At 36.5% G+C, this 16,244-nt stretch overlaps 1 protein-coding gene and 1 non-coding gene across 2 annotated transcripts; both read right to left on the minus strand.

The window, feature by feature from the left end:
* Positions 1 to 2,007: 2,007 nt before the first annotated feature.
* Positions 2,008 to 2,109, minus strand: LOC126670832 (small nucleolar RNA R71). Its single transcript, XR_007638827.1, has one exon. It is a non-coding gene; the product is annotated as a small nucleolar RNA R71 (small nucleolar RNA).
* Positions 2,110 to 15,454: 13,345 nt separating this feature from the next.
* LOC126668294 (uncharacterized) lies at positions 15,455 to 15,940 on the minus strand. The gene has a single exon (XM_050361496.1). The coding sequence runs from the start codon at positions 15,938 to 15,940 to the stop codon at positions 15,455 to 15,457; it is 486 nt and encodes a 161-aa protein (XP_050217453.1).
* Between the last annotated feature and the right edge of the window lie 304 nt (positions 15,941 to 16,244).

Consider the following 16,244-nt stretch of genomic DNA (forward strand, 5'->3'; position numbering starts at 1 on the left):
TGAATGTCTCGATTCGAGACATGAAGAAAAGAAGGACTTAGGATTTTCTCAACACTCACACATGGTTTCCTTATTTGGACAGGCATCCTTTTATGAGTTGTCTCCTATTTCCTCATTTGTAAACACTATATGAACCATTTTATCTCCTTTTTAGGTCATATGTGATGTGATATAAAATAGTAGTCACCCCTTCATTATTGTAGCAACAACTTTTCTCTCAAATTATTAGTATTGTTCTTATTGTTCTTACTACTTTTAGTAATAGATCATCATAGTTCTTTGTGTTCTTAAAGTTTACTTCCAGATTTTGCTACTTTGGGAAAGATCCTTTAATACAAGTTTTAGTTTGTTTATTGAAGCTTCATTATCTAGTTCATGCTTTTAAGGTTCATTTATTATTCCAAGGTACTTAATCTTTACTCTATGCTTAATCTTTGTTATTGTCTAATTAATTGTGTTATGATGATGGTTAGTGGCTAGACCCTTTGTTTAGGGATTGTTATGATTGCCATGTTGTTTTGATAGGTGATTAGGGTTAGGGTTTTGGATTGAGTTGGTGGTTGTGCTCCTTGGACCTAGTGCTTAGATTAAAGTAATCTCTTAATCTATGATTTGTGATTTAATTAGGAGAGCGAGAGCTAGCTAATTAGATTATACCTAGAGGAGTACATGGTTTAATCCTAGATGCACTAGCGTGATTTAGGATTATCTCAGTTGTGAAGTTTGCTTGATTAGTTGACTTGATTAGTTCTATCGAAATCTAAGAGCACGAGAGGATTAGATTTCGTTATTGTTAACCAACATTCGACTCGTTCACTTCCGGCTCGAGAGAGCAGAAATGGTTCCGTAGAATAGCTTGACCCGTCCTAAGATCCATTTACCTTGACCCGAACTACCTAGTTACTACTTTGGCATGACTAGCAACCTCTAAGCGTTTTACCCTATTTGTTTAAATCTCGTGTTAATTAGTTGATTGTTTAGTTAATTGTTTTAGTTAAGTAGCGTGTTTAATTAGTAGTTTGTTTGTGCGTTCCTCTTAATCGAAATCAAAACCAATCTTTCTATTGCTTCCCGAATTGAATTTCACAATCAACTTCGTTCACTTTAAACCTCTAGTCCTTGTGGGTTCGACAACCCGGACTTAAAGTCCACTTTATTACGAGTTAGCTTTTTGCTAACAAGTTTTTGGCGCTGTTGCCGGGGACTAGGTTGTGTTTAATTGATTGAAAGTATTTTGAAATTCGGTCGAGTTAGCGTCATTTTCTGCTTTTTTTTTGTTGTTGTTCCTCTTGCGTGTTTTCGTGAATTACGCTCGGTCCTCTTGTTTTTGTTTGTGTAGGAAATTTCCTTTTGCGTATGCATAATACAAGACGTGCCAATCTTCCACTAGAACCTTTCCAAGAGGATCTTGGTAGTTACGAAAGAGGCTTGAGAAGAAGAGCCCGAATTCCTTTAGTTATGGAAGGTGACGGGCATGATTATGAGGTATAAGAAGGATTCAATCCTCTAGTGGACGAAGGGGAACAACAATATCCCCCCCCCTCCTCCACTAGAGAATGTGAATCAACAAAGGCAACAAGAGCGACCAAGGGATGTTCGCCCTCGAGTGCACCTGCAAGTGCAAAATCAACCGAGGCAAACTTTGGGCGAGTTCTTCTTGCCGGATGTGGATAACGCCACGTTCGGATGTTTCGCTATGCTGGTTGAAGCGGCGACTTTTGAGATCAAGCCTAGTACTATCCAACTCTTGGAGAACCGTTGTGCTTTTTATGGGTTGAAGCATGAGGATCCAAATGCACATATAGCCAAATTCTTGGGTGTTCTTAACACGTTCAAACTTCATATGATAACCGCGGACCAAATCAAGCTCCGGATGTTCCCATTCTCCTTGAGGGATAAAGCTAGTTTGTGGCTCCAATCTCTACCCACCGAATCGATCCACACTTGGCGGGAGTTAGCTTAAGCTTTTCTTAATAAGTACTTTCCACATGGCAAGACAACAATGCTAACCAAAGACATTCTCGAGTTTGTGCAATTCGACGGGGAGTCGCTCTATGAAGCATGGGAGCGTTTCAAGGATTTACAAAGAAGTGTCCCCCATCATAAGCTCAACAAGGAGCATGTGATTCAAATCTTTTATGATGCAACAACAATTATTCTCTACACACTTTTAGTCATCTTTTAGGAGTAGAATAGTTTAGGGTTTTGTGCCTCCATAGTTTCCACCATTATTGGTGCTTGGAAGCTTTTATTGCTTTGCAAGAACAAGATTTATTTTTGAATGCAAGTGCCTAATTTGAATCTTATCCTTCTAAGTAAGTATTTCTTATCTTTTATTTCTCTTTATTTAGTAGTTAATATGATGTTTAGCATGATTGGCTAAACCCCTTGTTTGGGGGTTGATATGATGGTTGAAATAATTGCTAGATTGGGTTAGGGTTTGGCTTGTGTGTTCTAATTAATTGCTTAATGCCTATTCTAGATTGATCACCTAGTATTTGTTGCTAGATTAATTTTCACCTTGAGAGAGGGTTTATTAATTGGAATTAATTAATTAGATGCTTAATTAGTAACACCATGAGAGTGGGTTAGTAATTAGGTGGCCTATGAGTTGTGTTTAATTGCTAATTGCCTCTAATTATGTTTAGTGCTACGAGAGTAGGTTAAGCTTAGTTAGTTGTGGTTTTGTAACTCTTTGAGGCTCGAGAGAGCGGGAGTTGCGATTTAGAAAAAACTCGGTTCGCGTTTAGAAGCCATAGTCCGACCCCTTGATAATAATTGGTTAATCGTAGTATCAACCCTCAAGCTCGTTATCCATAGTTTATCTTAATCATTCAATCGCGTGCTTATTGCTTTTTGCTAGTTAAATTGTTTAGTAATTGTGTTTACTTTAGTTAATGTTTTAATTGTTCAAATTCCAAATCCTCTATCCAATCGTTGTTTGCTTTCCGAATTGAATTTCAAAATCATATTTCATTCTCATTAAACCTCTCATCCTCGTGGGATCGACATCCGAATTCCGGATTTACTACGAGTTGGCGAGTAAAATTGCCAACAACCTTCCAATTAAGGGGACATACAATTCTTATATTGATTATGCCACTTGTTTATTTTAGGACTGCTAGAAGAGAGATTACAGGTGCACGTCGACCATAGAATTTAAGATGTCAAAGTCCAGGACAAAACTCCTAGGAATAAACCTCGTTCGGAACCGTAAGCGGGAGGAATTTGGGAGAAACAACATGTCTCTATGATATCAACTATTCTATATGCTACGTGCTACGTGTTAACTAACCTTGCATATCATAAGCATGCATATCACCCATCTCATGTATCCAGAACGCCATGCATCATATACTAGCCCCTTGTGGATGCAGCCACTAGGAAAGTTCATCCGACTGCTCTTTTGCAGAGACAACCAGGGAGATTGATCAAGCCGACTAGTCCTACCAAGTCGCCGACGACTCTGGCCTTCGCGATACATATAGCAGAAGGATTACAGAGCAGCTAAGCAACTCCGCATTTAGAAAATATTCCTCTAACAGAACTTTTGGTTGAGACAACTCAGCCAGATCGATAGAATCACCTGAAGGGGTACCAGCCACAGTGCAAGCCTGTATAAACCAGTTAAAGGGGGAAGTCATAGATTTTGTCAAGAAACAGACTGATGATCTCAAGAAATGGTTCATCGAGTTCGGAAGATCCTGGGATGAATCGGGCACCGATCAAGATAATGAACCAATGTTTGCTGCTAGAAAAGCAAACATTGCTTTCAACAACAATCCTATTGAGGAGATGAAGAGGAAGATGAAGCCGAGAAGAAGCATATCAAAGAATATGACAAACTCGGAGCTGAAATAACCAATTAGCAAGTTAGTGATCAGTATTGGTTCATCAATACCTTTATGAAAAGCAGCACAGAACAAAAGCAGAGAAGAACAAACTCAAGAAGATTAGTACAATAGAAGAAACATAGAAATAATTATTCTGCTATTTGAATAATTGACTGGAAATGAATGGAATAAATTGAATAAGTTCCATCTGGAATCCAAAAACTCACATATTCAGGTTCAATAATATGGAAGTCTGTCCACTTTTTGAAGAATTTGAAGAAATTTTGGGGAAGAACGATAGTGCAACTGAAGGTATTGCGCTTCCCATTATGAACTATTCTTCTAGTAAAATACTCGCTTCATGGTTAAATAGAGGAACTAATGATGGGAAATTTTCTCTGCTTTCCCGCTACCATTATCAGAGGCCAAGGTGTGGATATGACTGGTTATGATTGGGTGAGAATGACTGGCTTTTGCCTTAATGCTCAGTTTTTACTACGCTCGATTCGAGGGTTTTCCGATATCAGAATTGCTAGCATTATGGAGCAAGTCAAGGAATGATCTAATCTTTTTCCCATGATCCTAGTGGAAATATTGGTTGGTTTGGACAGCTTCAAGATTCCAAAATATTTTCCAGGGAACAACAAGTTCGAAAGAGAACTTCACAATCGAGAACAAGTTTTTGAAAATAGTTCAACTTTAAAACGTCAGTTAAAACTGGTGAGTTTGTATAATACTAATAAACATTTATAAACAATAATATTATGTATAACCGAATGTGGAAACTAGACAAAACCCTAGTCCTCAGTTAACGATAACTTCCATAACCAATTCCTTGAATAACATTTACACATGACCTTATATTCCAAGGGTTGACCGTAGGTATGCAAACCACAGACACTAGTTATAGCTGTGGAAATATGTATCACGGACGTTTAGTATCCAAACCGGGGATACGCAAACCACTACCGTCATATATGACCATGGACGTACAAACTACTATAGTCTGACTTTCGCTTATCTTTATTCAACTTTCATTTATATTGCATTCACATTTCCAATATCGATACTACCGGTGTACAAACAATCCTATTGCCGCCCAATAGGTAAGCTTGTTTTCTCGGAACTATGTCGGTCATTCAAATATATACTATATACTTTTCAAACAGTTCATATATAGAAAAAAATTATATGCATTAATATTTAAGAGTAAAGTACAACTCATATGTCACGACCAAAAATCTTAGGTCGAGACCGGCGTTAGGGAATTGGAGTGGTTGATCCGATAGCAAGCCTAAAAACACTGTAAACGTTTCGCAACCTAATCAACAATCAAACATATATTCATACATGAAACGTTTTCAGAAAAAAATTTCAAAGCGTTACGTTACAAATGTCTTTTCATAATCTGAAAACTGTACATAGAAACCTGGGTCTTATTATGCGATATCACATATCTAGCATAGCTCGTTTTACATCAAAACAAAGGGTTAAAGCGCAGTTTTACAGCCTTATATATATCAGAGTATAGGCAAAAAACATTTAAAACCATTTGACAAACCATATATACACTAGGACCTGGCTACTGCTGCAACAGTGACTGAAACCTCCTTTATGTACATACTTAAAAGCACATACTTCCAGAACAAGGGTAGAAATCCGTTACGTCAAAAAGACTATTCACCTAAAAAAGAGTTATATCGACGGAGTCAGTTAAAACTGAGTGAGTTCATAAGTTTACAAGGTAGTACTAATTATAACATTCAAAATCATGCTTATAAATCAATCATTCATATGCATCAGAATATAACTTCCTATTGAAACCCTAATTCCCAAATAATATCTTTATAAATCCAAATCAAACTGGAGTTATAAACAAGTTTCTTATGACTTAATCGTGATGGTTTGGTCTCGAGATAGTTCCACCGAGTTCAACCACAACCATATGGTACAGTTCCGAGATAGTTCAATCGAGTTCAACTCGTACCATCTCTTCTATTCAAAGTTATCGAGTAATATATTCCTGATGGTTTTGTACCGAGATAGTTAAACCTAGTTTAACCACAACCATATGGTACAGTCCCGGGATAGTTTAACCGAGTTCAACTCGTACCATTACTCATGTTTAACTTATCGAGGTAAGTCCGGGGATAGTTCCACCGAGTTTAACTCCCTAGACACACGTCCTAAGATAATTCCACCGAATTCAATCTCGTGTCTCTTGTAATCAAGAAAGACACCTTTAGAATTCTGATGAAATGAAGTAATGCAGATTTTCTTGAACTTAGCTGGTGATCACACATTTCATATTGTCGCCCAATAGGAAAGCTTGTCTCATCCGATTTATACTAGTTTCAAAGAAATGATGTATGCATTTTAAACAAAGCATTTCATTCATAAATAACACTATGCAATTCGTATAAATATTTTCCGTATAAAGAAATGCACTTTTAATAATTCAAATGTAAAATTGATATAATCTCACAACTTGCTATTCCCAAAAACTTCGATCAAGTAACTTTCGTCAAGCTCCCCGAGCTTTTTGTCCGATAGTAGGTTGCCTTGCCGGATCTAGAACAAATGCAAATATTTTTCGAGTAAGAATCTATTTCTATTGACATTTTAAACTCGAGGTATAAACGTATTCACATAACCCGTCATGTTTTATTCACGTCTAACCTGTTATATTTCTATTTAAACTTATCGATCTAATAAATTTCTATTTCTTTTACGTCTGTAGGTTTATTATATAAAACTTAACTTCAAATGTTATTTGATTTACTTATCAAATAACTAACTTTATATACAATTTTGACTTTAACTTTTAAACGCATTTTATTTCGTCGAAAAATAACCTCGTATTCAATTCTGATCGTTTATTTGATTTTCGTATCAAATAACTCATCATTACCTATCCACTTAACCTTATTCTTTTCATTAATTCCATATCTAAAAACTATCTTTACAATGGTTTTAATCTAACTTAAAACTTTTCAACCTTTTATCGCAAAATCGTCATACTTATCTCATTTAGACTCGAACTCAAATTATCGTGCGTCGGGCTGAAACCATCGACAAAAAGCTCTCCCCCTTGTTGATTGGGGACTGACAACGCAGTCCTTTAGGAATGCACAGCTCTGTTCGGTGCGAACAGAGCTGAGTTCTGCTCACGGTAGAATTCTCTGCTCACATGTAATAACCCGTAAATTGTTATGATACTATTAAGATACTAAGACGTGCCACATGTCTGAAATTAAAAAAATCAGGACAAGAAGGTCGGAAGTGAGAATCGAGTTAAGAAATATAGCCGGGATAAGTTTATCAAGTAAGGTCATGGAATAATAATTTAATTGGAAATTGTTGTTCGTTGGAGCAATTATTAGCGGGAGTAAGTAAAAGACTAAGGAAATTCATATACGAATAAGATATAAGTCCCGAGCTAATAATTTTCACGACAATATTCGTAAATATGTCATGACCCAAATTATTGAGCCGCAACCGGCGCTAGGGAACGGGAGTGGTAGCTCCACAACCCGTAGCAAGCCTAAAACCACTATCAATTTTCGCAAATAATAAACAACTAATATCAAACAACGGAAGCAAATATACATATATAACATATACAAATATTTACACTAACTGTTCAAAACTTCGCGGGCTCTAGTTACCGTACCCTGTACGAACTGGCCTCGCGGTACTATATACACCAGTTAGCGTATCAAACATATCACTAGCATCTAGTGCCGTGAACATATACCGTACATAGCCTAACGAAAAGATATAAACAAGACAACAAGTAATATGAACAGTCAAAAATATACTGCTGTTTAGGCTATGACTCTGTCAACACTGGACCACTACTGCAACTCTACGGAAGTCAAAGAACTATACATACGTAGCTGACTTCCGGATCCCAAAACTGACTTCTAACTAGGCCCAGACGCTAAGCACCTGAAAGACATCAAAGTGAGGGGTCAGTATTTGGGAAAATACTGAGTGAGTTTGCAATTTACCAACGGCATTAATATAAAAACATAGCATCACATTTCAAGAAAACAATAATATAAATTAATATATATAAACAGGTATTTGACCCGTTCGAAACTAATATCCTAGCATGCGACACAACTTTCAAATATTCATATCATACAGATCCAAATGGTCTGACACGGGGACTCCAAACTACACCGTAGCCGAGTGCTCACTCGTATCGAATTCATTGTCCAACTTCGAAATTCATATTCATATTCATATCATATCATGTCATATCATATCATGCATGTATATATCAATCATGTATCATATGCAAACACACTAGACTGACTCGATACTGGTGATCACACATCTTATTGATACCCAATAGGTAGCTAGTTTCTTCGGATCACATACTAGTTCTTCGTATATATACTTGATAGAAACATATAACATTTAATCAAATCATATATAATGCGATACGTATAAACAATATACGTATATATATATATATATATATATATATATATATATATAAAATAACTTTAATATATAATACACGAAAGTAAAGTGCAACTCACTGTGACCGCTATCCACTCTATAATGAAGTCGATATGATGATATGCTCGTATGAATCCACTTCTACTGACCCCCCTGCTCGCTGACGTGTCTGATAAAACGTTTAATAGTTAGACGTGGATTTTCATGTTTATATGTATAATACTTTTAAGTTCCAAGTTTAAGTTGATTGGATTCCACTTCTAGTTTGCTCAAAAACTTGATGATCCTTAGTCGTACTTACGACTTATCGAGTACTATTCCTCGTACTCGAGAATTATATAACTTTCTTAACTGAATTCATACTTATCACATTAACATTCATTTCTATAATGTTTTATATCCATTTCAAAACATTTGACTGAGTTTCATACCCAAATCAAGCTATCAGATGCCATTTTTCGCTCACGGTAGTCCCCCGGAGATCGGCGTCAAAGTAGGGCACGTCGTGCCAGCTTGGCACATCGTGCCCTTCATTTTTCATGAAGGGCACGACGTGCCCTTCACTGGTGCACGTCGTTAACCCCTGTGGTGCACGTCGTGCACCCTTGTGGCGCACGTCGCGCACCAGCACGACGTGCTGAAGTGCTGCACGTCGTGCACCAATCAGGTGCAACGTTTTCCGGCGTCTCTGGACCATTTCCGGAGCTCCAAAACTCATACCAATTCATTCAAACACATTATACACACTTTTGCACTTCGAAATCAACCCTAAACGCTCCAAAACGTCGAACTCAATATAAATACGATATAAACTGCAAGACAGCCCCCTATTTTTCATTTTTCGTGGTAAAAACGTGTAACTCACCTTTTTTTGATGCTTGGGGGAGGTAGAGGCTTAGATTCCAAAGAAATCAACGCAAAAATCGTCCGAAACGGACGTCGAACGGCGAAACGGTGGCTTGACGAAGATGATCGGTGAAATGTTAAGGGTTTTCTAGGTTCTTCTTTTTCTCTCCTCTGATCCCTTTCTTTCATATCACTTTCTTATATATATTGGCTAAAATGCCTCTTTAATCCTTGTTTTCTTTAATTAATACAATTCGTCCTTTAAACTTTTCTTTTATTCGATTTAGTCCATAACTAAATCAATTAACTCTTTAATCATAACTTATACGTATTATTTATATCCGATAAACAATACGAATCCCAATATTAATATTTTCCCGTCAAAACTTATAAATTTCCATTTTTGAGACGTAGTGGCTAAATTACCACTTTAGTCCCTGAACTTCATTTTGAGACTTTTCTTGACATTTTTCCTTTTAATTCCAATTCCAACTTTCCCAGCTAGGATATAATATTAAATACTTCATCGTTAACTTCTCGAAATCGACCTACTTAGATTTGTATTCACTTTAATTTCTCAAAAATCCTTCCGATATCGTCACTCCGGCCACCCAGAACTGGACACGTGGTCCAATTAGATAATTAGAATCTTTTGGGGTATTACAAAATAATAATAAGAATTCACCGGAAAAGGATTTCCGAAATGAATTGGAAATTAAGCACGACGATTAATTGAAGATTTGAGTTTAAGTGAAAATTAACCGTTTTGAGCTAAAGCGGACCTTTGGCCACTTTAAGCCAAAATGGGATTTTAGCCATTAAGTGATCTTAAAAGGGAATATCATTTCATTTCCCTTAAAGCATGAGAAAACACCATCTCCTTCTCCAAAAAGAGAGAAAGGCCGAACAAACCCCCACCCCCATGATCACCAAGCTCCATCAATTCTTCATGAAACTTCATGAAAATGGAAGCAATCAATCACAAATGTAAAAGTAAACAAGATAAGGTAAGCAATTTATGGATTTCATGGTTGAATTTGGGGATTTTGTTGATTGATGTTCTAAGGTGTCAATTGAGCTTTAATGGAAGATTTTGGTGATGAATTTAGGAGTTGGAGCCTTCGGCCATGGATCATCACTCAAGGTAAAGGATTTCAGAATTTTGGTAGATCAGGAATGATGAATTGGATGGTGATTTGGAGTAGGCATTCGGAAATTACATGCTTTGATTGTGTTTGATGAATTGACTAAGTGAGTTATAGGTTATGTGTTGCTTGGATTTTGAATATGTATTGGCATGAGGGTTTCGGCCCCTGAGTCCAAGTGGTGATATGAAGATCAATGGTGAAGTTTATGCTTTGATCTTGAATGTTTAGGGCTGTATATAAATTAAATTGAGTTAGAGTTTTGAATGAAACGTTGGATTGATATGTTGGTTATGGTTCGGCCATGGTAAGGATTTGTGCCTAAATGAGTTTGGCTGTGTCAAATGCATGATTTGTGAGTGTTCAAAGATGTATATAAGGGCTGGATATGTTTGGTAAAAGGGTGTGATATTGATAGGCTCTTAAGTCGCGACATGTTATAAGCTACGAGTCAAGTGTATGCGAAATAGTTGGACGATATTGCAGAAATTGAGCTGCAGAACAGTCATATTGCGAGGGCCATATCTCGGGCTGTGTAGCTCCGAATTAAGTTTCATTTGTTGGCACAGAGACTTGAGAGTGTTATTTAAATATTTCTAAGTATAGATTTCTGCATATTCGACCTCTAAGTCGCTCAAATAAATCAGAATATTATGTCACGTGTAACAGTTCTGAATTTTAGGACAGCCCAAGTTTTTAACTTCCAGGCTAGTTTGCGACACTTTCGGGTGATAGTTTTAGTCCGAGACCTAGACTAAAGTCGTATACAACATTCCCAACTTTAAGAATGTCAAGTTTTATTAAGGATCAGACTATCTTAGATAAGCGTAAATAGAAAGGTAACGAGTTAGACGCGATAACATAAAGGGTTAAATGTGCGCGATTTAGTCTCGAGTCTAAATTGTCTATCAAATTTGAATATCACTCGAGATTTTTTTGATACATGTCCTAGGTTCGACAAGGCAATCTACTAGCAGACAAGAGCTCGGGAAACATGATGGGCGTTATAGTTATAGAAGATTTTGGATAGCAAGCAGTGAGTTTGTTATGTGGAATGTTTACATTTGAAGTATTTACATTGCCTTCCTTTACATGCTATTGTTTGACACGAATCACATGGCATTTATTACTAAATGCATATCATCATTTATGAAGTGAATTTCTTTGATTAAAATGCATGTTTTATAAGTCTTGTAACCAATATAGATCCGATGAAACCAGTCATAACATAGAGTACAAACAGTGTCCAACAAATTATGGAATCATACAAAAACTCCCTTAAGTAAAGACTGATGCTAGTTTAACTCAGTAGAGCTATCTCGGGACTGCATCAGGAAATGATTAATGCTAGTTAAACTCAGTGAGGATAAAATTATCTCGGGACTGCATTAATCGAGATACAAGGTTAACTCGGTAAAGTCATCTCGGGATCTGTATCTCCCCAGTTAACTCACTTGAGCCATCTCGTGACTTGGGACTAATAACTAAGGTTTGAAAGGACAAAGGTGATGTGGATATATACAGAATAAGAAAAGTTGGGAGTCAAAACATAACGAACATAGGGGTTTCATCCGGTTATGTAAGTGGCTAGTTATGCATGAATGCTTAAAGTATTACTCATCTATAAACTAACGAACTCACTCAGTGACAACTGACCCCCAAACATTATATGTTGCAGGTGCTCTGTCTTTGACAAAATGGACTTCTACCCTTGTTCCAAAAGTCCGTATACACAGGAAGATGAGTCACTCAGTAGTGTTGCAGTTGTCGAGTCCTAGTCTAGATAGTATGGATTGTCGGTCAAACGGTTTTAAAGATGTTGTGCAAACTCTGATATATTGTATATGTATTTTCATAGTTTATAAAACTATATTTTAACCGTTTGAATTCTCCACCAATTACCTATGAATGAAATTGGTTATGATTATGATTTGTGTAAGTTGATATGGATTAAAGAATTTTGGAATTACGTTTGCATACGTAAAGTTTGAAAAGTTTTTAACAAAATGTTTTGTGATGGTTTTACGAAAAAAATTATACTCGTTTTTAAGGCTTGCTACGGGTTTCAAAACTATCATTCCCATTCCCTAGCGCCAGTCGCGACTCGAGATTTTGGGTCGTGACATCTCCGAGCAGGGCATGGATGGCCGGAGTCCCTTCCGGTACCTACGAATCATACATACAACAATTCACCATCACAACTCTCAAACGCACCTCACAAACTCACTACAACTATAAAATATGCACAAACACCATAGAACCTATAAACCCTAGCCTTTTCTTTTCATCAATACACCAAAATTAACCAAGCAACCCATAAATTAATGAGCTCACCTTGATTACCTTTGAGTTTATGATTGATTTGCAATAAAAATTATGAAATTTGGTGAAGAATTGATGAAGCTAGGTGTGGTGGTGGTGGTTCGGCAATGGTGAGAAGAAGAGTGACGGTTTTGATTTTTGTTTTGGTATCTTAGCAAAAATGAAGTATGAAATCCCTTAATCATTAAGTTTATGATGTCATCAAGGGTTAAAGTTCCACTTTGACTTGGTTAATTATACTTTAACTCACTCAATTAACCGTCGTGCTTAACTTTTAAAACAATCTCGATAAACCTTTTCTGATCAATTCTTTATTATATTTCACGAACGTTGACGTGAAATTTATTAGCTCAAGATTTATATTTTATATTTTATCTTTATTATATTTTTTTTTGTCCCACTAATAATTAATTTATTGAATAATAATTTCCAAATAAAAATTATTATTTTGCCATCCGCTTAACAAACTCATTTCGACTATGTTTCTTAACTTACTTCTCATATCTGACCTACTTGACCTAAATTTCGTAATTTAGGACATGTGGCACAATCTAGTATCTTATTAATTTCTGGGTTATTACATCATAGTTCATGCGCCACCTCTCGGCAATACGATTCACAAAGGTTCGGATCCTGATGCCTCGAAATACAGCGAATCTAACAAACACAAACGAATTACGTACAATTCGTACATAACGTATATACTCCTATTTTAACCCTAGAATGAAATATAGACTTTGCCGCCTCTTCTTATTTGAAATAATTATTGAGTTTAGTTCAGTAAAAACATTTTTTCACGATAAAACGTTTTTTAAAATAACAAGTTCAAAAATACATTTCCTTTCATTTCAAGTAAAATCTTCCCGTACTTCGTCGGCCGAGTGCACCACTCAATGCTCGATGATATCATTTTCATTTTCGAATTTCATATCCTGTAAATGAGGTTTCCTTTCCAAACCTGGGTTTTATTCCATAACGGTAGAAATCACTTTACACATTTCACAATACTTTTCATTAATTGAAATACTGAAAACAACAAATTTTCTTTAATAGAGCATGAACCGATATAAACCTTAAAAATCGCATAAATCCAATCTCTTCATTTTCCTATTTTTTTATTTATCCGTTGACATTGTTCAAATATTATCGTGCATACAAATTACCAAGTCAGCCGCCTTCAGCTAAAATTTTAGGATTTTGGTAAAAATACCAAAAACTCCCTAAACTTTCAAAACTTTACAATTTCAACCTTCGTTATATTTTTTCTTTTTAAAATCATTCAAAGTACTCAATTAATATTCTTGGATCTCAGTTCAGCCCTTCTTTCTAAAAAATTATAAATTTTGAAAAAAATACTAAAATGATCCTTGAACTTTGAATTTCAACCATTTACACCCAAAAGATATATTAATGCTAAAAAATGATTTACAACCAAGAGCGAAGCTATCAGAACAGCTGGCCATCAACAGAGCAAAACAAAGCCTATACAAGACTAATCTAGTTCTGATATAATCTCAAAAACATCTCAGAATTGTTCCTCCTAGAAAACATTTTCAGCAGCATATCGTTTCTGATCCAGGACTTGATAGCAGCAGCTGTTATCCTCTCCTTCTCAAAGATAATGAGATTCATCCCTTTCCAAACATTGTATATGGAACTCATGAAGGCTAATCTTCTGGTTTTTGCTAACAAGGTCTTCCCATTTGTCTTCTAACCATACCAGGACCATTCTGTTCTCCAATTTATCTATTCTATGTTAATCAAACAAGCTTTAATGACAGCTTTAATAACAACATTTAACTCAAGACACTCAAAGAACAAATGCTCCACTGATTCAGGAGCATTGTTTGCAAAAAACACAGTTCTCATTCTCAATGCAACCCCACCTCTTTAGCTTCTCCCTGGTTTTTAGACTTCTCTTGATGGCAAGCCAAGCTATGAAGCTGTGCCTTAGGATACAGCCTGGACTCCATATGACTTCCCACCATGACAACTTAGGATGTTTAGTCCTCAAGTGCTCCCAAGCAAATTTGATTGTGAAACTACCAGATTTACTAAAGTTCCAAGAGATTTTATATTCTGTTCCATCATTTATAGCAAAATTCTCCTGCATTCTACTCCACATCAAAACAACCTGCTCATCAATAGGTTCAGGCAAATTCCAAACTCCTCTCCTCCAAAAATCCTTCACACAGGCATTCTTAGGGACATCAGCATCTCTCAAGGAGATTTCAAGGTAAGCATCACATATTGCCTCACCACACACCCCAGGATCAAATTGTCATGAACAATGGCCCTTCCCCAACTCATAGTTGAAACCGCTTTTGATAGACTGTTTTAACTTGATAAGATTCCTCCAATTCGAGCTGGCATCAAGGGGTTTGGTGATACCCCATAAGCTCAACTTCTTTAGCTTGTTCTTTGTTATCCAGGTAGCCCAAAGGGATTCCTTCATCACCAAGAGATCCCACACATGTCTAATAATTGCACAGTTGTTCCACTGTCTCATGTTTTTAACACCCAGTTCTCCTTCACTCTTTAGTTTGTAAACATCAGTCTAAGCTACCAGGGTGCCATACTTATAATCTGCAGAACCTTTCCACAAGAAATTGTTGTAGATTCTGTCCACTCCATTCATGAAATCAACAGGGAGCACAAAAGTAATTCACCAAAAGACCTACATACTGAAAAGCACAAAATTTATCAACTGAAGCCTCCCAACATATGTTAGGTGCTTAGTTGTCCAATGAGAGACTCTTTTAGTGATTTTATCAATTAGAGAGGTGCAGTCCTCCTTTGTCAATCTCTTGCTAACCATAGGAACACCAAGATATCTTATAGGTAGGACACCTTCAGAGAATCCCAGACATTCAACAATTGATCCCTGTTCTCTATGCTAACCCCATAGAAGTAGACACAGCTTTTATTGGTGTTGACACCAAGACAAGAAGCTTTATGAAAATCCCCAAGAATAATAGCAATTATATTCACACTCTTCAGGTTTGCCTTGCAGATGATGAAAAGACCATCTGCAAAGCACATGTGATTAATCCTCAACTTCTTGCAACCTGAATGGAAGTCAAACTCCTTATCCTCCACCTGCTTCAGAGATCTTGAGGGATACTCCATCACTAAAACAAACATCAAAGAGGACATTGGGACTCCCTGTCTGATCCCACAAGCACCTTTGAAGAATCCCTCAGGATTGCCATTGATCATAATGGAGTATACAGGGGTTCTCACATAAGTCATAACCCACTTAATGAACTTCTCAGGTAATCTAAGACTTAGCAAGATTTCTTCAATGTAGTCCCAGCTCATAGAAGCCTATGCCTTCCTGATGTTAATCTTCATATCACAATCACCCTTTCATACACTTCTATAATAATTATGGACCAACTCATGAGCTAGGAGGATGTTATCTGCAATATTCCTTCCTAGAACAAAAGCAAGCTTTGCTTTATCCACTAGGTATCCCAGAAACCTACTAAGTCTAGTGATGATGATCTTTGTTATACATTTGGACAACACATTGCAGCATGAGATTGGTCTAAAATGAGTCAAGGCTTATGCATTTTCAACTTTTGGAATAATGGTGATAATGGTTGCATTTAGCTGTTTAAGC

Source organism: Mercurialis annua, linkage group LG2 (assembly GCF_937616625.2).
Source record: "Mercurialis annua linkage group LG2, ddMerAnnu1.2, whole genome shotgun sequence".
NCBI classification, from domain to species: Eukaryota; Viridiplantae; Streptophyta; class Magnoliopsida; order Malpighiales; family Euphorbiaceae; genus Mercurialis; species Mercurialis annua.